The sequence below is a fragment of the Pistacia vera genome, unplaced genomic scaffold (genome assembly GCF_008641045.1).
Source record: "Pistacia vera cultivar Batoury unplaced genomic scaffold, PisVer_v2 Contig162, whole genome shotgun sequence".
In the NCBI taxonomy this organism is placed as follows: Eukaryota; Viridiplantae; Streptophyta; class Magnoliopsida; order Sapindales; family Anacardiaceae; genus Pistacia; species Pistacia vera.
This window is the reverse complement of record NW_022195705.1, coordinates 46281-68141: the sequence shown is the minus strand read 5'-3', so window position 1 is coordinate 68141 and position 21861 is coordinate 46281. Positions and strand designations below refer to the sequence as shown.

General features: G+C 34.8%; 2 protein-coding genes across 11 annotated transcripts; both read left to right on the top strand.

Moving 5' to 3' along the window:
- Positions 1–1197: 1197 nt before the first annotated feature.
- Positions 1198–14479, top strand: LOC116125269 (increased DNA methylation 1). 6 transcript variants are annotated; one of them, XM_031411001.1, is made up of 10 exons: positions 1200–1488; positions 3084–3113; positions 3188–6302; positions 7970–8093; positions 9280–9362; positions 10266–10507; positions 11652–11738; positions 13038–13137; positions 13805–14006; positions 14095–14479. In XM_031411001.1, exons 3-10 carry the CDS (start codon positions 3291–3293, stop codon positions 14445–14447), a joined length of 4203 nt encoding a protein of 1400 aa, XP_031266861.1. In that variant the 5' UTR covers positions 1200–1488; positions 3084–3113; positions 3188–3290; the 3' UTR covers positions 14448–14479. The 6 variants fall into 6 exon arrangements, 5 of the variants coding, with proteins under 5 accessions (XP_031266861.1, XP_031266862.1, XP_031266863.1 ...); XM_031411002.1 differs by lacking the exon at positions 3084–3113; XM_031411003.1 differs by having other exon boundaries at positions 3084–6302; positions 14110–14479.
- A 1253-nt stretch (positions 14480–15732) lies between these two features.
- LOC116125276 (probable beta-1,3-galactosyltransferase 14) lies at positions 15733–19682 on the top strand. 5 transcript variants are annotated; one of them, XR_004127311.1, is made up of 8 exons: positions 15733–16085; positions 16719–16871; positions 16955–17037; positions 17158–17257; positions 17776–17889; positions 18310–18452; positions 18614–18746; positions 19128–19611. XR_004127311.1 is itself a non-coding variant. In XM_031411015.1 (8 exons), exons 1-8 carry the CDS (start codon positions 15736–15738, stop codon positions 19269–19271), a joined length of 1110 nt encoding a protein of 369 aa, XP_031266875.1. In that variant the 5' UTR covers positions 15733–15735; the 3' UTR covers positions 19272–19682. The 5 variants fall into 5 exon arrangements, 4 of the variants coding, with proteins under 4 accessions (XP_031266875.1, XP_031266879.1, XP_031266876.1 ...); XM_031411015.1 differs by having other exon boundaries at positions 18614–18636; positions 19128–19682; XM_031411019.1 differs by having other exon boundaries at positions 18554–18636; positions 19128–19146.
- The last annotated feature ends 2179 nt before the right edge of the window (positions 19683–21861 follow it).

Here is a 21861-nt window from a genome sequence, read left to right as displayed (position 1 = left end):
AAGAAATAGTAAATACCATTTAAAGAAAATAAATAATTGTCGTATTGACTTTAATTGTTAATTAGAGTACATTAATCATAATCTAAGTAAACCATTAGCACATTATTTAAATTCTGTCTCGTTCTTTCTCCTGCCTGCCTCTGGGCATTCTTTGTGCTTCTATTTGTCATGGGATAATAACAATTTCATCCCTAAGGTTTGGTTTATGTAGATATAATCCAGTAGAATTTTGTAGTAACATTTTAGTCTCTAACATTACCCTACTTTAACCATCATTGAGTGTCTTGATGGTAAAATAACAAATAAAAATCTAACATGGTTTCTCATATTCGAGTCCCCTTAATGGTAAAAGAGCAAGAAGATGATCTAAAATGGTATCTCAAGAGAAAGATCCAACATAATCTTCAAAGTTCAAGTTCCTTTGAGGGTAAAAGAGTAAGAGGATAATCTAATAGTCTTCCCAATTTGAGTCCCCACGGTTGCTACTAGAGGTGGTCATTGGAGTTCGTATCTGATCGATAGTTCTAGGGTCCCAAGAGATTAGTTGAGGTGTGCATAAACTGACCCAAACATCCCTGATCATTATATATATATATATATATATATATATATGTAAATTACCCACTTTTTGGGACTATAACTTTACCTTTTACTTAGCCAAAGCCTCGAGATGAACTTCTTACTTTTTCCTATTTGTCACTCTTTTCTGGAAGTCAAATAAATATTATTAATTTAATATATTATATGATATCATAGAGAATAAAAAGAGGGGCCTCTTTTAATTTAAGAAAAGCTCAAATTTAAAAGGAAAATTATAGAGGTTGTAAAAGAATCGTTGGCTTTTTGAACTATTTATCACTATGTTTAAAGATTTGAATTTGCAAATATTTAATATAAAAAAAAATATAGAAAAATATGTTTAATATAAGCATTAAGACACTTGAATTCAATATGGAAACAACAAAAAACAAATCATGAAGCACAAAGTGGACATAATAATTTCTTGGAAGTAAATTCAAAAGGGTAGTGAATTTTATGTGGGAAGTTTTAAATCCCAAACCCAAATGAGGGGTTTATGGGATGCACAGTGGTGAGTGGAGAATGAAGTGAAGTGGGTTAAAAAAGGGAAAAGAGACTAACTAAAAAGAGAGAGAAAAGGAAGAGAGATATAAGAGGAGTCACATGGAGAGAGGTGAGGAGAGGAGAGGAGATGAGATGTAGAGAGAGAAAGTTGTTTTAGAGAGAGAGAGAGTTACATGACATCTGTTGTACTAGGGAGCACTATTCGGGTTTTTAACAATCCCTCTCTCTTTACTTACTGGTGGGGCTTTGTTCTTTAGTTGAGGTGATGAAGCCAAAGAGACCCTCATTTTCTGCTCTCTCTCTTTTTCAAACTAAACCAAACCAAACCGCTTTCAAACCCTAGTTCTAGATTCTTTATTCATTCTCTAATCTCTTTGCATGTTGATTGCTACATGCATTACAATGGTGAGCTTTTTTTCCTAGGAATTTGATGAACTTTGTTTATGTTTGAATTTGTTGTAAGTTTGATTTGTGTGTTGAATATTTTAATGTGGGGTTGGGTGATTCTTTGTTTGTGTGTTATAGTTTTGAATTTGCTTTCTGGGTTTTGATCTGTGTGAATTTTGGGTGTTGGGTCTGTTTGGTTTTAGTTTTTGATTAATCAAGCATTTCTAGAGATGGGTTTGATGAGCTATTGGAATTTGTTCATGGGTTTTTGTTTTTGTTATTTCATGTTCTTTTGATTCAATGCTTGGATGGTGATTCTATTTGTTTGCTTAGAACTGGTATATGCAAGTTTCCTTTTTTTTTTTTTTTTTTTTTTTTTTGTTTGTTTGTTATTAACATCTTTGATTTTTATTAAATCTGTGAAAATTTATAAAGCTGTAAATTGAATCTCCAAATATGCAATTTATATGCTAGTGTTAGTTCATGCATTGCTGAATTTCTCTAATGTTGAAAATTTGCATATTATCTATCTATTACTGTTCATTTCTTTTATTGACTTCTCTTTTTGGGGGTGGCGACTGGCGAGTCTACATTGAGGGGCATGATGTGTTTGTATTAAAATCTACGCTAAAGACTGGCAGAATTCATAACGCTGAGGAGGTTATATTGTAGTCTAATTTATCATGCATGGCATTTGTAGTCATGCACTTGTATAATAGTTCGACCCTCATTTATTAGTTAATATGTTTGCTTTGCATGGACCTATATACTAGGAAATGTGTTGGTTTTCAATTGTTGGTGATAAACCTATATGAAATTATAAGCATTTAAAGACTCTAAAAGCTCCATATTTACATTAAAGCTAAGTTAAGATGTGGCAAGTAGGCTAACGGATGTAAAAAGAAAATCAGTTGAGTTTGTTGTGTGGTATTGAATTATACATGATCTTGCTCCCCCTCCAACTTTTATTGTTAATTTGATAAATTTTTCTTGTTTGCTTCATATGTAGTTCAATTTTGATTTTCCAAGGTCACCTCTACTTTCATTTTCCCATTTATAACATTGTTCAATTAGGGCAGTAATGAAACTAAAGGGTCAGCAGCTTATGCCGCTTATGATTTCTTTTTCTTTTGCCAACAGATGTCTGAACATCTTTAACACCATAGAGATCCTAAAATTAAACGTACAACATAATATTTTATATCAAGCAATGATGCATGGGGAAGGCATTTCTGATATTATAGTATTCAGGATATTACAAATCCTAGTGTACTTAATGAGCAGTTGTAATTTACAGTTTATGATTTCTGATTTGAAAGTAGAGTTATTTTTGTTTTATTTGTGATTTATTAGAGATCTTTGGGACTTAAAAGACTTTTGAAGTTGAAGAGTTGCCTTATATTTAAGTAATCCAATGTAACAATCTATTATATTAAATTTTCTTTTCTCTAGTGTTTTGTTTTCTGAAATATCATCAAGGTTTTAGTAATAAAATGGCGATTTGAGTTGATATATTTGTAGCATTAATTTAAGCTTATAGTTTTATGTAAGATCTGATTACATGAAGTATATGATATGCACATCTTAATTTTTCTTTCCTCTTCCATTTGCAGATCTGTAGCATTCAATAGATGTCTTAAATGGTAAAGTTGATTTCCTTTCAATGCATTGACTTATCAAGTAAGTTATTTAATACTTGCAACATAATTGATGGCAGATGGAATTTAATATGCATGGCCGGACCCAAGTCATGTTGGTAGTTATTTGTAGAGCATAGTTAGATTCTGTATTTCTAGTGAGACTGCTCTTAGTTGGTAGAGATGTCCTTCGGAACATCACTTGAAGATTTCTCTGATGATGGTTTTGAGGGATCACATGATGAGCACCATATTTTCTCGGAGATCTTCTTCGGAAATGGCACTGTTGCCACAAGTAAGAGGTGTCTTGTTACTGGACTCATTAACTTTGAACATGACAACATTAAGAATAGAGATACATCATTATGTTCTAATAGTGAAAATTCATCAGTGACAACACAGTCTTCTTCTAAAAGTTTGTTTGTGGAGAATTCTTATTATGCAAATGAAAATTCTGGAGGGGCTTCAGGATCAAGGTGTTTTCTGGAAAGATCTGCTTTGGGAGAAATGGATGACCAGAATTTGAGTGTCAAGCGAATGAAGTTTTCAGTTGATGAACCTGAAATGAGAATGGTTTTGAATTCAACATCAATAGAAAAAGTTACTGGCTCTTCCTGTCCAGCTACAGACTCGGTGTGTCAAGTGGTTAAGCTCCATTTAGTTGAATCATCTAGTCAAGGTGTTACATCTAGTTGCTATTTGTCAAAGATACATGGAGAAAGAGGTGGCGAGGCAAGTGACCCAGGTGTTACAAAGCATGAATTGCCAAGCTTAGATGGGCATGTTGTAAAGGAAGTGGTTATAGGTAAAGCTATTGCGTCACCTACTTCCCAGGAGAGTTTTGCAACCAGGCTCGTGGTGGCAAGTCCATCTATCACTGTTGCTGAGAAATCTGAATCTGCTCTACATGTTGTAGAAACAGCCAATGAATACGATTCATTAGGATTGGGTGTATCTGATGTTTCATTGAAGCTTGATCCCAAGACAGATCCACGACGTCTTCTTCAGAATCATATTGTTCGCTTATTTACGATTGCGGGCTGGGGTATTGAGACGTGTAAAAGACCTAGTAGGAAATATACAGATAGAGTTTACAGATCACCGGAGGGGAAGTTATTTCATGAATTCCCTAAAGCTTGGAGAGTGTGTGGTCAGACTTTATATGCTGACAGATACAATTTGGTGCAGGAAGATGAGGGTAAGGAATGGACTGATATTAATAATTTCTATACTGATTTATTAGAGACATTAACAAATATTGAGAAAGAAATGAATCACTCAGATCTTGCTGACACATTGGCTCATCGTTGGAATCTTTTAGATCCCTTTGTCTTTGTTATATTTGTCGATAGAAAGATTGGTTCACTTAGGAAGGGAGATGTCGTTAAAGCAGCACGAAATGTACTAGTTGACAAGAGTGAAAAAGATGAGGCTGTTTTGGCCCTGGAAAATGTAGATTCTTTGGAAACTTGTTGTTTTCAGAGACAGGTGCCTGTTCGGTTTTATGATACTTCTCTGGACACTAAAGCTTTGCTGACTGTTTCTGAGGGAAGCTACCGTGCCTGTAATGTGCTATCTGGCAATGGAAGTTTCTCAAAGTTTGATGAACAGACAAATGAAATTGGAACTAAGTGTCTGATGGGTTTATCTATCTATATGGCTGATAAAGTAGGTATGTATGGGGTAGATACCACCAATGTAACAGGTAGTCAGGGTTTTGGTATGTCTGGGAAGAAAAGTAGCAATGATATGACTTCTTTTCCCCCTTGTGGATCAGATAGTACTTGTATCCAATCAGGTGGTTGCCTTTATGATGTTCCTGGTGCTTCTGAAGATGTTAACAATGTTGGGCGGTCCGAATCTGCTTCACCTCATCAAGACAGCAACACAATTTCTCCTTGGGGTGATAATTTAATTTCTGAACATGATGCAGAAGCACCCAAAGAAACTTTAGGAGATGTGTCAATGCATTTGTGGAAGGGAAAAGAAAAAATATTTGAAAGCCAAGTTACTGATAAGGTGGAAAGTCATTTGAAGGGATCTCCAGATAACTGTCCACACCACAAAGATGATTGTGTGGTTCATTCTGATGAGGTTGAAAAAACGTCTATTGAACTTGATCCTTCTGCACATGGTCCTGTAACTTCAGTTGACGAACAGCAGTCTGGACACAGTGAAGATGAGGGTGAGAAGTGCCTTAAAGCTTCGGAGTTCAAAACAGATGATAAATCCTCTGCATCTGATAGAGTGAAAAAGAAGACACGCAGGAAGTCTAGAAGGATATCTGAAATAAAATTGAGCTCACTCTACCGAAGTGAAATTCTGGATATGCCTGTGGCTACTAAAACTGCACCACAGGACATTGATGCAAGTAGCACTCTATTAGAGACAGAAGAACTTCAGGATTACCTTGTTCTAAATACAAGAAATCAAGTTAGTTGCAAAGACACCATGGCTTTTAGCCCAAACCAGTATCAGACTGCCAAAAAAGGCTCAAAGTTTACAAAGAGTCATCAGAGCTGTGGTGTTTCTAGAAATGGACGGAAGAAACCAGTTGCATGCGGAATCAAAGATGATGACCTGCTAGTCTCAGCTATTATAAAAAACAAAGAGTACAGCCTAAATAGTAGTAGATCTTCTTCGAAAACAAAAGCCTGTAAATCAAAAAGGTGGACGAAGCTCAAGAACAGAAAAGGTAGTTGCAGGTTGCTTCCCCGAACCCCAGGTAAGGGGGGTAAGCTTTTCAAGAATGTTATGTGGTTCATGGAAGGTACAAGAACCATTTTGTCCTGGATGATTGCTGCTGGTGTCATATCTCTCAATGATGTGATCCAGTATCGAAACCCGAAGGATGATGCTGTGATAAAAGATGGTCTAGTAACTAGTAATGGAATCATCTGCAAGTGCTGTGATGATGTGCTTTCTGTTTCCCAATTCAAGATACATGCTGGGTACAAGCCAAATCGGCCATGTTTAAATCTTTTCATGGAATCTGGTAAGCCTTTCACTTTGTGTCAGCTGCAAGCATGGTCAGCGGAATACAAGAGTAGGAAAAGTGGAACTGGAACTGGAACGGTGGAAACTGATGAAGAGGACAAAAATGATGATTCATGTGGACTCTGTGGTGATGGGGGTGAGTTGATTTGTTGTGATAACTGCCCCTCTACTTTTCATCTGGCTTGCTTGTCTATTCAGGTTTGTTCTGATCTCATTTTACATATTCTATTATTTTTGCTATCCTTAGTGATCACATCTCATTATTCTTAATTTATTTCATTTCTGGTTTTGCAACTCGGAGTATAACTCAGACTATGCACTATATTTTTTTGTGGTAGTTGCAATGTTTTCTGTTCCATTCAATTTAGTTGTATTGGCTTGATATCTTTTTGCAAATTTCATTTGCAGTCTTAGATTACTGTGAGTTATGATAGTAAGGATTTTGGGTTTGATTTTGAGGTCAAGCATTGATCATAGCATATTTTCTGAGTGTATCTTTTTAGCTATTGACTGCATATTGATCATAATAATTTTTCTGTCATCCAGCCTCATTATAAAACTTTTGCCTGTAAAATTTGAACCAGTGAGATGTATAAGTCACAATCTGCTGTTTTACAGTCCTTTCATGCATTAATTCTTTTTTCTTTTTTGGTAAATTCGAATAATATTTTAAAATTTTGTGGTTATTAATCTTGGCAAAAGATGGTGCGGTTTATAAAATACTTCATTATTATTCACTTTTGCATATATAAACATATCCTCTATTTCGCATGAAATCCTTTCCGCTCCGGGAAAAATTATCAAGTAATATACCCCTTCTCATTTCTTTTCATTGGCAGTATTTTCTGATGTGTGTTAAATTTAGTTTCAAACGACTTTTTTCTTTTTTTAGCAACTCTATTCTTATGTAATGTACATCATTTATAATCTGTTTCCATTTTTAACGCTAGGTGCTGTGCACATGAGTAATGCTAAACTTACTAAGTTGGGATACAAATTGATGTAGTAACTTATTTGTTAACACTAACATTAATTGTGAGTTGATGTAATGAATGTTGTGTCCATGCCAAATAAGCTGTTACATCAATTGGGATACAAACTTTGTATCCAAAATTCGTAAGTGTAGCATCATTTTATGCATATACACATTCATTTTCTTTCCCTCAAGTAACTGATTGGTAAAGGTCAAAATATTTTTTTACAGCAAGTCTTCACTGCTGTAGTTTCTGGATATTATATTGGTGAAACTCTGTTTTTCTCCTATGATCTTGATATATATGTGAGTGATTAGAAACAATTAAGATCTGAAGATATATTATTTATTAAGTGGATTTGGGTAGTTAGATAGCTGCTGATGTGGCTATAAGCTTCCTTGCTCGTTCAGTGCAGTTAATCATATGAAAACATGACTGTATGTGCATGTATTCAGATAACAGTGTCTTTACCATGAATGTAATATGATTGTATATTCATTTTCCTCCGGCATGTGTGAAATTCCACATTATGGTTCTTGACTTATTTGAAAATTATGCTCCTTCATTCTAAAGGGAAAGGCAATCAATATATAAATTCATTCATATTTTCTCTTTTTGGAAAACTTGCTCTAGAACTGTCATTTATACATATACTGTTGAGCACTTTTTTTCACTCCTTTCATGGTGTTGCGGACTTGTCTTCTTTAACTTTATTATTATATGTATTCATTTTGTTCTTTCAACCCAGTGAATTATATATTGAAAATCTATTAGTTGTGTTTCTCAGAGCCAATGATAACTATGATTCTACTATCTTTAGATTATTACATGCATTGGATACCATGCTAAACTATTCTCTCTCTCCTTTTCCTATTCATTATTTCACTCCAGGAGCTTCCTGCAGGCAGTTGGTATTGCTCAAATTGCACCTGTTGGATATGTGGGGATTTGGTTGACGATAAAGCAGCTTCAAGTTTTTTTGACGCATTAAAATGTTCTCAGTGCGAGCATAAATGTAAAATTCGCACCCTTGCATTTGGCTTGATTATTTTTCTTGTTCCTAAAATTGTTTCCATAAGCCTGTGGGTGGCTTGAATATCATTGATGCAATATGATAGGTATAAGTTAAACTGCAGTTTGGGCTTGCAAACTGAATTCCAATTTGAAGCTGGCATATGTTGATGATAGAAAAGACAATTTTTTTCTCTCCTCTCTGAACATTGATATTGTTTTTTCGTGCTAGAAATGTCTTAAAAAATGTGGAGGCTCAAAACTACTGTTCCTGATGTGCAAGTCAAACTTTCTTTTGAATTTGAATTTTTACTGTATATTTATAATTGTCATGCTGGATACTATTGTAGAAAGGGATGTTAAGAAGCCTGTTAATGTAGGAAGGATATATAAATGATGGATTATTCTGTTATCTATTAGCTGTAGTTTTTTGTGGCTACTGTATTTTTTGACGTTGGTTAATATGAGTTCTAGAAAATCTAGTTGTCCCGTTGTTTACATGTTTAACTTTAATGCAAACCTAGTACCATGAACAATATCCTAGCTTTCAAATGTTGTGCATATATAAGCTGGATTTTGATCTTGAGGAGGCCATGTGCTATAGTATTAAAGATATTGGATTATAAATGCTAAAACGAATTTAATTGATTCTACGAGAAAGTAGAAAATAAAAACTGTGAAGAGTTCGGCTAAGCAGTAAATCTAAGAAATATTAGCAAGTTGAATTTCTGAGAAAGAAAGCCAATAACTGCTTTAATTGGCATATTAAGTTAATGTCTTTTGTTAGCCAAAAAAAGAAGAAATGAGTAGCTTATGGGAAAAACATTATTGGATCCTTTTATAAGTTTCAGCTGGTAATTGACTAATTACTATCAAAGTATCTCTTATTTTAACATTTGCCAAAGCTTCGGGTACCATGGCCCCTCACTTTGCCTTTGTAACAAAGTGCCATTTTGTTCCACAGACTGGAACTAAATTAGTGTGTTTGCTTTATCCCTGTTAAGAAGCTGTTGTTATTATTATTCACCCAAGTATTTTTGTGGTTGTTTCTTTTTTCCTCATATATATATATAGTTATTCTTGGGAAGTTCTGTATATATTCTCACAGTTTTGTTTTTACCATGATTCATTTCTTGCAATTTTTGTTTCTAATCACCTGATAATTATAAATTTATCATGCACATAAGCAGATCACAAGGCATGCCTGAGAGATCAAAATGTATGCAAAGGAGTGGTTTCTGATACTTGGTTTTGTGGAGGAAGCTGTCAGGAGGTACTTTCGTCTGATTTTTAAACTTCCTAACTTATTTTAGGTATTGTTCTGGAGGATCTGTTGAATCTGGCTAGTATGACCTTCAAAGGCGTGGCTTTTGGTGTATGAGCTAAAGTTTGTTATTTGTCTTCACATTTTGTTTGATTGTGTACCTGCTTATGTATAGCAACTGCAGGGGCAGGCAGGTCAGTGTTTCCCCAAGCCCATCCCAAGAAGAATGAATTATTCTATCTTTCCCAACCTGCTTGCCTGCACCTAATGATAAAAGAATTGTGACTAAAACTGGTCAAACCCTAGATTCTACTTGTGGTGGCACTTGAATATCTACGCATGATCTTGCACAGCATATCCCATGTGTTTGTCCTTTCTGGACAAGACGCTGGGCATACTTGGTGACTTCAGCTTGTCAAATGTTAATGTAGTATGAGTGCTTGAGGTAGAAGATGACTTGTATATGAGGCAAAATTGATAACTCTCAAGTCTCAACCACATAATGTATTCCATCCTTGGACCAGAACCTAAATCATCAGTCATTGTAGTAACTGCACATCTTGATGGTAAAATAAGGTCTTCGAATGTGTGTTTCATTTTTCTTCCTTCTGTGGCCAAAAATGTCATTTTTTATTGAATAATTTACACTGCAGTTCTGCCTTTTTAACTTCATCAGTCTATCCAATAGCAGCATAACGGTCCTTTTCCCTAGCTACAAAGTTTGAATCTTGTCTTTGCCTGTGTAAAGGGGGACTTATTAGTCTTGTCTTACCAAATTTGTATATTATCTCTTGAACGAGCTCATCCCCCTTATATATCTTAGTTTCTCACTCTCCATTTTTCTGTATCTCAAATATTCTTTTTTGAGTCTTCAGCTGTGATTCAAGAACTTAGGGTTGTTGGTATCTGCAGGTTTATTCAGGTCTTCATTCTCATGTTGGGATCATTAACCATATTGCTGATGGCTTTTCTTGGACACTTCTTAGATGCATTCATGAAGACCAAAAAGTTCACTCCGCTCAACGGTTTGCCCTGAAGGCTGAATGCAACTCAAAATTAGCCATTGCTCTTACTATTATGGAGGAATGCTTTCAGTCCATGGTGGATCCAAGAACAGGAATAGACATGTTACCCCATCTCTTATACAACTGGAGGTCGGTCCCTGTTTTTTTGTTTCTGTTTCTTTTTTTATTTTTGGGAGTTTTGTGTCGATAGTTTTTGGTTCTCTCATCTATATTTTTTCAGGCTTTCATTTCCATATTTAATCTCTTTTCTTTACCAACCCTTTTCCCGACCCATTTGGTCTAGTGGGAAGGTTCTAACTCCACATTGTACTGGAGATGCATATTTGTATATTCTTTCCTAATAATCATGCAAAAGTTGTACTGCAATTCTGTTGTTTTTTTTATTATGATAAGACAATAAAAGTTACTTTTTTTTTCACATTTTTCACTTTCCCATTTTTTAGATGCTCCATAATTTGCTTCAATTGGGATGGGCCTTAACTCCTTTTGTTTTTCCCATCTAAGGCCGACCTGCTTCTGACATTTTTAGGTTCATAGGAAACTTTCACATTCTATAATAATGAACCTATTTTATTGTTTTTTTCCAAATTAGATTTCTAGGAAATATTAAGTGACTGTTGCATCTTTAATTGTTTATAGACGTTGCAAATACTATTTCTATTGGTTGTCTGAGGGTGCAAACTTTGATTTTCTTTATATTTCTGGACTTTTGATTCATGAAATGGAGCTGCAATGTAATGTTTCTTGGTCTGAAACTGCATTAAGGTGTCACATTAGTAACTACTAAGTCATGCCATGTGTCACAAGGTGAGCCGAAGAGTCAGTGGAGGAACCATATAGTTCAAAATTTTAATAAATTGAAAAAAGAAAAGAATGAAGAAATCTTCTTTCAAAGGAACAGAAATGTCAACTGACAATTAGGCGAGGGATTCTGCCTGCCAAGTACCTTCCATTGATTTATACCTTGTGTAATCAAATTCCATATGATCTTTAGGTATAAGCCATATGTATATTTGCTGATTTCTGGTATTGATCTCCTGGTCTGAGTTGAAAGCTTCACCTATTAGAGAGTGGAGGAGTTCAATTATTGGGTTATATGTCAAATAAATAATCTCTTCTACTTAGCGGAAAGCAAAACAGCAATGCCCTTGGTGATTATAGTTGTTGTTTTTGACACAAGATTAGGGTTACCATATGTAACTTAATAGTCTTTGGCATGAATTTTTATGGTAACCATTTGCCTTTTTTTTGCTTTTTTATTGGTCGTCTGCAGCTCAGAATTTTCTCGCTTGAACTTTCATGGATTTTACTCAGTAGTCTTGGAAAAGGATGATGTTCTGATATCTGTGGCATCAATCAGGTAGGATTGATACTTGCATTTGGGCATCTGATATTTTAAATCGTGGCTTCAAAAATAGTTGATGGTTATAATATCTTTCTCATATTCATATAGAATTTCAACATTCTTAGAGCTTCAAACAGCAAGTCTCATGCTTAATATCTGTATTTGCCATTAATGCTTCCTCCATCGTACCAAAAAAATTCTTTGAAACCTGTAGACTATTGCTTATTAAATGAGTTAAATGTTTGGTATATTAAAATATATTGGGAACTGTAGGCTATGGGTCAAAGATTAACTGATAAGACATACTGCCGGAATTACTGGATTGCCACAAAGATAAATGTCAAGATTTCCTTGGACTTGTAGTTTGGCTATAATTTCTGGGAAAATATAATATTAAGATTCTCTAAAGGTTAAGAAAAAGAATATTACTTAGGGTTATAATTAGCCTTGTTGAAATGCCACAAAAATTGCTGCATCCAGGTTACATGAATCGGTATCCAAGTTAAAAGATGTCCACATTTTGGATCAATTTTAAAATAGAGAAACCTTAACTTTGGTATCTCTTTTCTTCTTTTTCTCTGTTCTTCCCTTTTTTTTCCCTCTCCCCCAATCTTCCGTGATTGTGTATATACATGTATTATCAAAACTTACCAGTCAACTGACTTAACTCTAATTTTTCTTGTGTGAGATACAGCATCTTTCACCAAAACAAAAGCTTTAAAATTAAAGCCTTCTGAATTTGCTTCGAGGTCAATAAAATACATCCAGAACCTGTTAGTTTTCAAGACCTTGAATCTGAATGGTTACAAAGGTATCCCTAAAGACTTGGCTTCTGTTAAGAACTTCAATGAATCATTGACTTGACTCCCTATGACATGACCTGTTAAAAGTGCATTCGTTTGCACCTCTATGTGCTTCAGTTTCAGGAAGCCTCTTTCTTCTTTATTTAACTGGAATGGGATTCTAGATTGATTAACTATTTGTTTTGGGGCTGCTTTTGCCTGGACAGATCCTATAGTTAATCTGTCTTATTCAGAGCCTATATAGAGTTTTCAGTCACTCTTTTACCTCTGTGTAGGTGATCTGGCACTGTAGTGGATAATTAAAGCCATTCACATTTTCATCTTTGTCTTTAATATATTAGTTTCGGTCTCCTATCAAAGAACTTTATTGGATGGTCGGTGTAGGCTCTATCTCACTTGCAAAATCGAAACCTACATTGCAAATCAATTGCCTCCATTTTCATTTCATTTTCATGTTTACTTGGCTCTTCATTTACTGTGAATGTGAAATCAAAACTTTTTTTGTTTGTAGAGTCCATGGATCAGCTGTTGCAGAGATGCCACTTATAGCTACCTGCAGCAATTACCGCCGCAAGGGAATGTGCAGACGCCTTATGGCTGCCATAGAAGAGGTTTTTACTTCATAAATCTATGCCTAAGTTTTTCCGTCAGTATAGTAATTGGCTGCATTTTTTCTTTTATGCCCCTATTGAAGCTGAGATTGTTCAAGACAGATATTCCCATCTTATCCTGCTACCTCTGGGTTTTTTAGGCATCAATTTCTTATTTCGTTTCTTTTATTGTATTTCGTTCAGTTTTATAGGTCATTGTGTTGCTTTGTCATCAAAAAATTTCTTGAGTGCCTTCATTTGGATGGTAAAAAGCATAGTTCCTTACCTTTTGTGAGAGCTTAAATACCACTGTTGACTTACCTATTAATTTAAGCTTCTGAATTGATCACTTTCCTTCTTGTAGTTGCTTTGCGATACTTGCATGAATGTTTATCAAACCTTCGCATAAGAAGCGTAGAATATGTTTGATGGCATTTTCTGTTTTTCATTCTCAAAACAATGTTTAAAAGTATGAGATCAGAAGACAATTTGGTTTCTATTTATTATTTTAAAGAATTGTATATGTTTGGATTTTGGATTGCCGGAATAGTAAAATAGTTTTTTTGAGTATCAAGGAAACATAATTCATTCAGCTTTCGCTATCACATTGAGATCTTTAATTGTTCTTGTTAGCAGCCTCTCTATCTGATTTACTATTTTTACCTTTTTCCCTTAATGGTGGCTGTAGATGTTAATATCATTCAAGGTGGAAAAGCTTGTCATATCAGCTATTCCCAATTTTGTTGACACATGGACAGAGGGTTTTGGCTTTGAGCCAGTGGAGCCAGAGGAGAAGAAAGCTCTAAAGAAGATTAACTTGATGGTCTTTCCTGGAACGGTTCTTCTTAAAAAACCCTTGTATGGAGATCATAAAGCAGATGGACAAACCGGTTAGTATTTACACTCATTTGAACAGAACATGTATTGTTCTTCATTACTGTTTTAATTTTCTCAAGAAATAGCTTGTAACGTATATAGGACCAACTGAAGTAGGTACTTGTGATGACTTTGAGCCTATTGATGAGTCTGTGGACAAAGCTGGTGCCAAAACAAAAATCCCTGATAATGTACATCAAGTTGATCGAAGCGATGAAGTTAGAGGTGAAATGCCAGAGGAGGGAATGGAATTCGAGAACATGGAAGAAGATGTAGATGAAGAAAAGCAATCTCAGGAACAATTTTCAAAGGTGTCCTGGGAAGAAAAGGGTTCTACTTCTGGAGAAAACATGGTTGAAATGAATTGTATTGGTGAAACCTCATGTATGGATGACAAGACACAGGTTTCTTTGGACAAACAGCCACAAGGAGCCTTTGAGTTGAATGAGAAGTAGAAATGAAATGTAAATATTAGAAATTGTTTTTACTTTTTGGTTTGCTTTCTCCCTCCTGCTTAGGATAATTGCAGCAAGAATCTCCAGGCAAAACAAAAAATAAAATAATAATAATAAAAAGGATTGAATCTTCATGTTACAAATTAAACATTTTTACATCAAGTAATGTCACCAAAAAGTAGTAGAAAAATCTTGGTAAGAATATCTGAATAGGAAAAAAAAAAAAAAAAAAAAAAAAAGAGAAACAAAGCAAGCCTTTCTTCTCCTTTTTCTGTTTCTTTTCTAGCTGTAAGGATTCTGCCACACCCATATTTCACTTTTGCAAACTTTTTCTTTAAGCTTTTTTCAAATATAAGTTAAACTAAGGCTGCTTGAAAAAGAAAAAACTAATTAAGGTTTCTCATACTAAACGTAAAAGATATATATTAAAGTTATATATATTTACTGAACATATAAGATGAAAATTCATTGTCACTATGGTAATTTTTATTACATAGAAAATGCATAAATACTGGGAAAAATATTTTGTTACAGAGTTTAACGGTTTTTTCTCACCTAGATAATGGTTTAATGACATTTTCTCACTTACAGACTTTTAAAATACCACTTTATTATGCAAATTTATATTTTTGCGGCAAACAGAAAGCAAACTCGGTCTAAACTGTTAGGGTTTTTGAAGACTTTTAGTGATGGAAGGTTGGATTTTAGTGGTTGGGATTGATCAGAATTTGACTTGGGAGAGGTAGTTGTACAAACCATAATTGCTCAATTATCGACAATTAGTAAGCCAATAGGAGTAAGATTTGACGGGTTTTGATGAGTGATAATTGAGAAAAAAAATGTTGGTGATTGGAAACATAATAAAATTTGGATAATAAAATAATATTTTAGAAATTTATGGATGGAAAAGTGACATTAACCTATTATTTGCGTGGAAAAAAATTGATTACTCTTTATTAGTACATAATAAAGATTACTAATTAAATCGGTCATCATTCCATAGAATTTTAGGTTAATGTGTACAATTTATTTATGGTAAGAAGTTAGAAGGTCCCTTTCTTCCCCAACCTTTTTATGTTCATTAAACCATTTTCATAGTAATAAAAACTACTTCCAAATACTCTAATATACTTTTAAAACAATTATTAAAAAAATACTTTCTGAAGAATCGCTTATTTTTGTTTTATTTATTTTATTTTGATTTTGATTTTGCTTCTCTTACACTCCAGTCTCTGTGTAATGAAACACTCAAAATCTCCTCGTCTCACTCACTGACTAAACCACCACAATGCCTTCCTCTCCCAAATTATTCCACGCGCGTCCCTCTTCCTCTCGCAAATCCACCGTCCTCCTCTTCTCTTTTCTCATTATTGGCATCGCCGGCTTCGTCTTCGGCATCTCCGCCATTCTCGCCGTCTCTCACGGCGGCTACCGCTGCAACAACTCCCCTCCGAGATCCGTCAAAGTCCTCTGGACCACCAATGCTAATACTAATAATGATAAAGGTGGTTTAGGGTCCGAATCGAAGAGGCATAAAGTTATGGGCTTTGTTGGGATCCAGACCGGGTTCGGGTCCGTGGGTCGGAGGAGATCTTTGCGAAAGACGTGGATGCCGTCTGATCGTCAAGGCCTTCAACGGTACGGATTCTTTTTCTAGGATCAGTATTCAGTTTGAGTTCAATATCAGTATGATATTTTATATCTAATTTGTTCCTTATTTCGGATTTCTTTTTCACCGCTTTAGGTATAAATAAAATGATTGAAAGTTTGAGCAGAATTTATTATTATTATTTTTGGCTAAGATTAAGCTGATAAAGGAGAGTTATGTAGTAAATCAGTAAGATATTTTAAAGAAAAATTGTGGAAATGTGTTTTAAAGTTGGGAAATGGGAATTATGGGGAAAATGGGCTTAAGAAACTGGATTTGTGTTAGGGAGATCAATTTGAAGTAGCTGTGTTCTTGAATGAGTAGGTGATTTAGAAATAAGGTCTTGCTTATGCAAGTAGAGCTTTTACTGAGCTAACTGGATTGATTGTTTGATGCACCCACATTAATGAGCTAGTAGGTTTTTTTTTTTTTCTTTTTTTTTTTTTTTAATTGTTCAAATTGTCAAATTTGATAGATATTTCTTCACTACAATATTAAATTTTTGACGTTATAATTTTTTTTGGCTTTTAAGACTTTTGATGTTATATTCTAGTAAACTTTGGTGATTATATGTTCTTAGCACAGCTCATAGGAACCTTATTTGAATGGAATATGCTTTGCAGCTTGGAAGAAGCCACTGGTTTGGCTTTCAGGTTTATCATTGGTAGAACCAGTGATAATTCAAAGATGTCAGCTCTCAGAAAGGAGGTTGCGGAATATGATGATTTCCTTCTATTAGATATTCAGGAGGAGTACAGTAATCTCCCCTACAAAACGTTAGTGTTGACGATAATTTATAGTCATCATTTAAAAGAATAATAAAAATAGAAATCGTTCTCATTTGGAGTCCTTGGTGCAGACTGGCATTCTTCAGAGCTGCATATGCACTCTTTGATTCTGAGTTTTATGTCAAAGCTGATGATGATATATATTTGCGGCCAGGTGATTAGATTTTATAAAAATGTATTGATAGTTGGTACATTATTATGTTTCTTTTTCTAGTTTTTTCTCTCTTTTACTGTGAGGTTTCTAACTCTAATTTTTTGTTTTACATATTCATAGATCGCTTGTCATTGCTCTTGGCAAAAGAGCGTACTCACTCTCAGACTTATCTTGGATGCATGAAAAAGGGTCCAGTTTTTACTGATCCAAAGCTCAAGTGGTTAGTCCTAATATTTTATTTTAATCTACATGATTTATGTAAATATTTCTTGACTGCTTTCTTGCTTGGTTTTCTGGTGATTACTGCACTACTTGACTCAAATGTCTTGCTGTTGATAATAAAATGATGAAAAAGAGACAGAGGGCCACTTTTAGGTTAATGTCTGTTAATCAGAAAGTTAAAAGAAATCCAGAAGGAATTGGATGAGAAAAGTAGTATCCTTTTTCAGGCTCTGCTTTTAGTGGTCAAGAAGGAATTGGATGACAAAAGGATTACAGACTAACCATAGCTCTGAAGAAAAATAAACATAGTCCAACTATAGTCTTGAACATATTTTATTAATGATCCAAATGCAATTCATAAATCCTAAAGCATTTCTTTTTGAACCTCCGGTTATAGCTGTGGGTTCATAACAAGGGTCAGTATGTACTAGGTGGAGGCTTAATGTTTAGTGGTTTCAGAAATTGGTGCTGAATTCATGTACTTATGAAGTGATCAGATCTACTTAATTCATGCAGGTATGAACCACTGTCGTATTTGATTGGGAAGGAGTACTTTCTCCATGCATATGGACCTATATATGCTCTTTCTTCAGATGTTGTTGCAAGTTTGGTTGCTCTCAGGAATGACAGGCAAGTCTGCTCTTTCAATAACTCAGTGCACTGACTATCATTTAGTGGTTTTTTTTTCTCATTATCTTTATGTTGCTTATCTTTATAAATATTTATTCATAGGGCCAAGCTTTTCAGTTATACCAGAAATATGTGTGATTGGTGAGTTACTGGTGGGCTTGTTCTTGGGTTGACCTTCTATCTGATCATATCACCGAACAAAACCCTATTTGTTCATATGGATGAACTTTTTAAGGCTGTGTGCATTTACTCAAAAATGTCTTATTTTCCTCTTTTTGAATGTAACTATCTGCACATGCTGACTTTCTTGTTCACGGCAAAATATCAAATTTATAGGAAGTATATTATAATGTTTAAGTGTTGTATTATTTTTGGTTTTTCCCTTGTACATAATGTTTTTTATTTTGTTTGAAATTACAGTTTCCGGATGTTCAGCAATGAAGATGTTACGATTGGTTCGTGGATGCTTGCAATGAATGTCAATCATGAAGATAACAGAGGACTGTGTCAAGCAGAGTGTACAGCAACATCTATTGCTGTCTGGGATATTCCCAAATGTTCAGGTTTGTAACTGTAGCTACAAAAGGATAGAGGTGAAATGGTAAATGGTATTAAGTTCTATGATCAAGTATCGTTGATTAGTTTATTTTGGATGTTATTTCAGATGTTCACTTTTATCTTGACCTTTATAATGGAATATGAAATGTTTTCCAAACTTGTTTAGTGATGATACAGAGTCAAGAGCGGGTAAAGTTGAATGAGCATGTGTTTGGTTTTAAATTTCTTTGAAGACGAAAGCATAGCAAGTAGCAAGTTGCATCTTATGGCTAGTGGAGTAAACGTTGTTACACAGTGAGGTGCATATATAAAATGCTGTCTACTTCAAAATAAACTAGGGCCAAAAAATGATTATAAATATTTAGGTTTATCATTGCTGGATGTCTCTAAATGAATATTTTTTTTTTTTCCATTTTCATAAGAAACAAATAGAAACTGATTATTTACGACATTATTGAATTGATTTCATTGCAATGCCATTGGTGATATGGTTGACTCAACTCAAATGTGGGAAAATTCAACAAGGTGATTTGGTTTCAGTAGAATTTCTAAGTGCTTTAATATAACATTAAAAAATACATGTTTTAGTGCATTTCTATTGAAATATGTTTGTACTGAATTCTGAGTTCTCATAATATGTGATATATATGGTAGCTTGACTTTTTACTCTTATTGTCCAGGGCTTTGCAATCCTGAAAAGAGGTTATTGGAACTTCATCAGCAAGACAGCTGCTCAAAAAGCCCAACTCTGGCGGCTGATGACGAGTAGCAATTTTTTCCTAGATGCCACCCGGTTTTGTTACGACGGAAAGGTGCTTACTTGAATTCCTCGCTCTCTGAGGTGGTTGTGCTACTACCAGATACATCCATCTTAGGCATTCCTTTCCTACTTATTCTCTTCGCCTCTCACCGCCCCCTACCACTCAACATATCAGTATCTGTGATATGAGTTCAACCAGCGGGATCTTTTCCATCACAGTTTCTTTCATCAGATTTTAGGATAACTGGTAGTTAGAATCTGAATACTCCATGTAAACTATATTCATTTGAACAAACGATTCTGTGAAAGTTGTTGAAGTGTATCTTTTGTCTACTAGAATGTGGAGAAATGAAGAGTGGTTGTAAGCAAGTTTGTTAAGGAATTGGAAGTTCATCACTTTCCTACCACCTTGCTGTAAAGTCCAATATTATGGGCTTCTATTTTTCCTTTCATTGACATGGAGTCCAAACATGAAACTAGTTTAATCTATCTGGGGTTAATGATATATAATCTTATTAATTATTAATAACAATATCTGATATTAGGGAAATTATATTAATGAATGATGGCTTCTTGCAAGCATCCAAAGATGCACGAATTCCATTTATGTTAACTAAAATTTTGCAAGAGAAATTTTTAAACTTTAGTGGGATTATTAACAATGGGCTTCAAGGTTATAGGCCCTGTTTGGTTCATTATTGGGTAATTTTTAGAATAATCTTTTGAAAAAAGTTAAATTGGGTGGGTATTACGATGTAGAATTTTAAAAATTAACCTAAATATCTCCTATGTTTATTTATTTACTAAATAGCCCTAAATAAAATGTTCAAAATTAACAATCCACCCCCAAAACAAAAACACGAACAGTCGGCCGCCACCACCGGAGGGTGGCCGGAGTTGTCGTATTGACGTATAACCGACACGATATTGCCGGTCGTAGATCTGGCCATCGATGGCCAGATCTGGCCGCATTTGGTCTTCAACGACGGCCAAAGATACGGTCGTCGTTGATGGTCAACGACAACCATATCTTGGCTGTCGTTGACCACTGTCTACAGCCAAAGATCTGGCCGTTGACGGCCAGATCTTTGGTCGTAGATCTGGCCTTTTCCGGCCAGATCCAACGTGGATCTGGCCGGAAAGGCTACATCGGCGCACTACCGACCAGATTCAGTCTGTAGTGCGCCATTACACCAGATTCTGACTAGTTTCCGGCAGTGATGGTCAGAATCTAGTAAATTTGGGTTACTGGGGTGTTTTTGTCAACTTTCAAAAAAAAATTTGGGGGTTGTTTAGTTAAATTAACAAATTTAGGGGGATTAACGTAAGTTGAATAATTTAGAAACTATTTTCAAAATAGGTAAAATAAAGTTAATTTTTTTGGAAAAACTAGAAAAGTTTTTCCAATATGTGAACCAAACGAAGCCATAATTTTTACCAAACCTAGTTAATACTTTCGATGGCATGTATATTATTAGCTTTCCATAGATCACAGAATAGAAATAAATAGAAAAAACGAAGGTATATTTTAATCCTTACCAATTTGATCTTAGTTTTCGCGGCAACAAATATGCATGAACCATTTCGCAAAATATGTGGATGGTCCAAAGTCTCCATTGTTAGCTCTTGGTTTTCCGGTTTTTTGGTGGAAAAACAATACCATTTCGCGAAGTGGTCTGAAGTCTCGATAGTTAGCTCTTGGTTCTCTGGTTTTCTAATGGAAAAACAACATTGATTCATAATAAATGCAAGGTCACCCTAATCGCACTTGTAATTGACAGGGCAGTCTTTTTGCCTGAACTTTCATGTTTTAGTATAAATCTGGTCTTAAAATTGAAACATTGTGACACAGTGTATGTTTAACACAGATCAATATCATTAGTTTCCCGATGCTATGATTTGAATGTGTTTAATGTTTCTCAAGCCTTTATCCACTTTTCATGCTTTAAATTAAGCTTTGAACATGTGATTTGCTTTGTTGGTTTCTCAACTTTTTGTCTCCTGCCCAGTTCAAATCGTTGTAATGCAGCTTAACTTTAGATTGATATACATGGAGACAATTGGTCCAAAACAAAATCTGAAGAAAAACAAATGCAAAAGCCAATCCCATTGAAGAATTTTAGTTTTCTCTTCCTGTCATCAAAAGATAAAATCCCATGTGAATTCTTTTCCTCTCTCTCTCTGAATTTCATGTTATGAATACCCCATGTCGTGGCATTCCATTTGTGCTTTCACATTTACTAAGTATGTCTAGAGTTGTGAACTGCATGTGGTTGACATGCTTATAGATTCAAATTGCTCTGCTGCTACCCAACCAACACTCACTCAATCCAAGCTATAGACTGCATTTAAAAACTCCCAAGATTTTGCATTAAATCTTGTCTCTCAGATCAGATCCACATTGTGACTCTCAAGATATTGGTCATTGGATATGCACCTCATTGGGTATTTAATCTAAGTTTCCTTGTGCAGATTTTTCCAAGACATGGGAAGAGAAACCCTAAAAACACGTTCTCTTTGTAAAATTTCATGTAGTTACTGTAAATCTATTGTCATATCCCAATCTAACTAAGCAAATGTTCTCCACTTTGGATCTACGATATGACAATTGGTATCAGAGCGAGTTCGCTATTGGACATGTGTGACGACCTGAC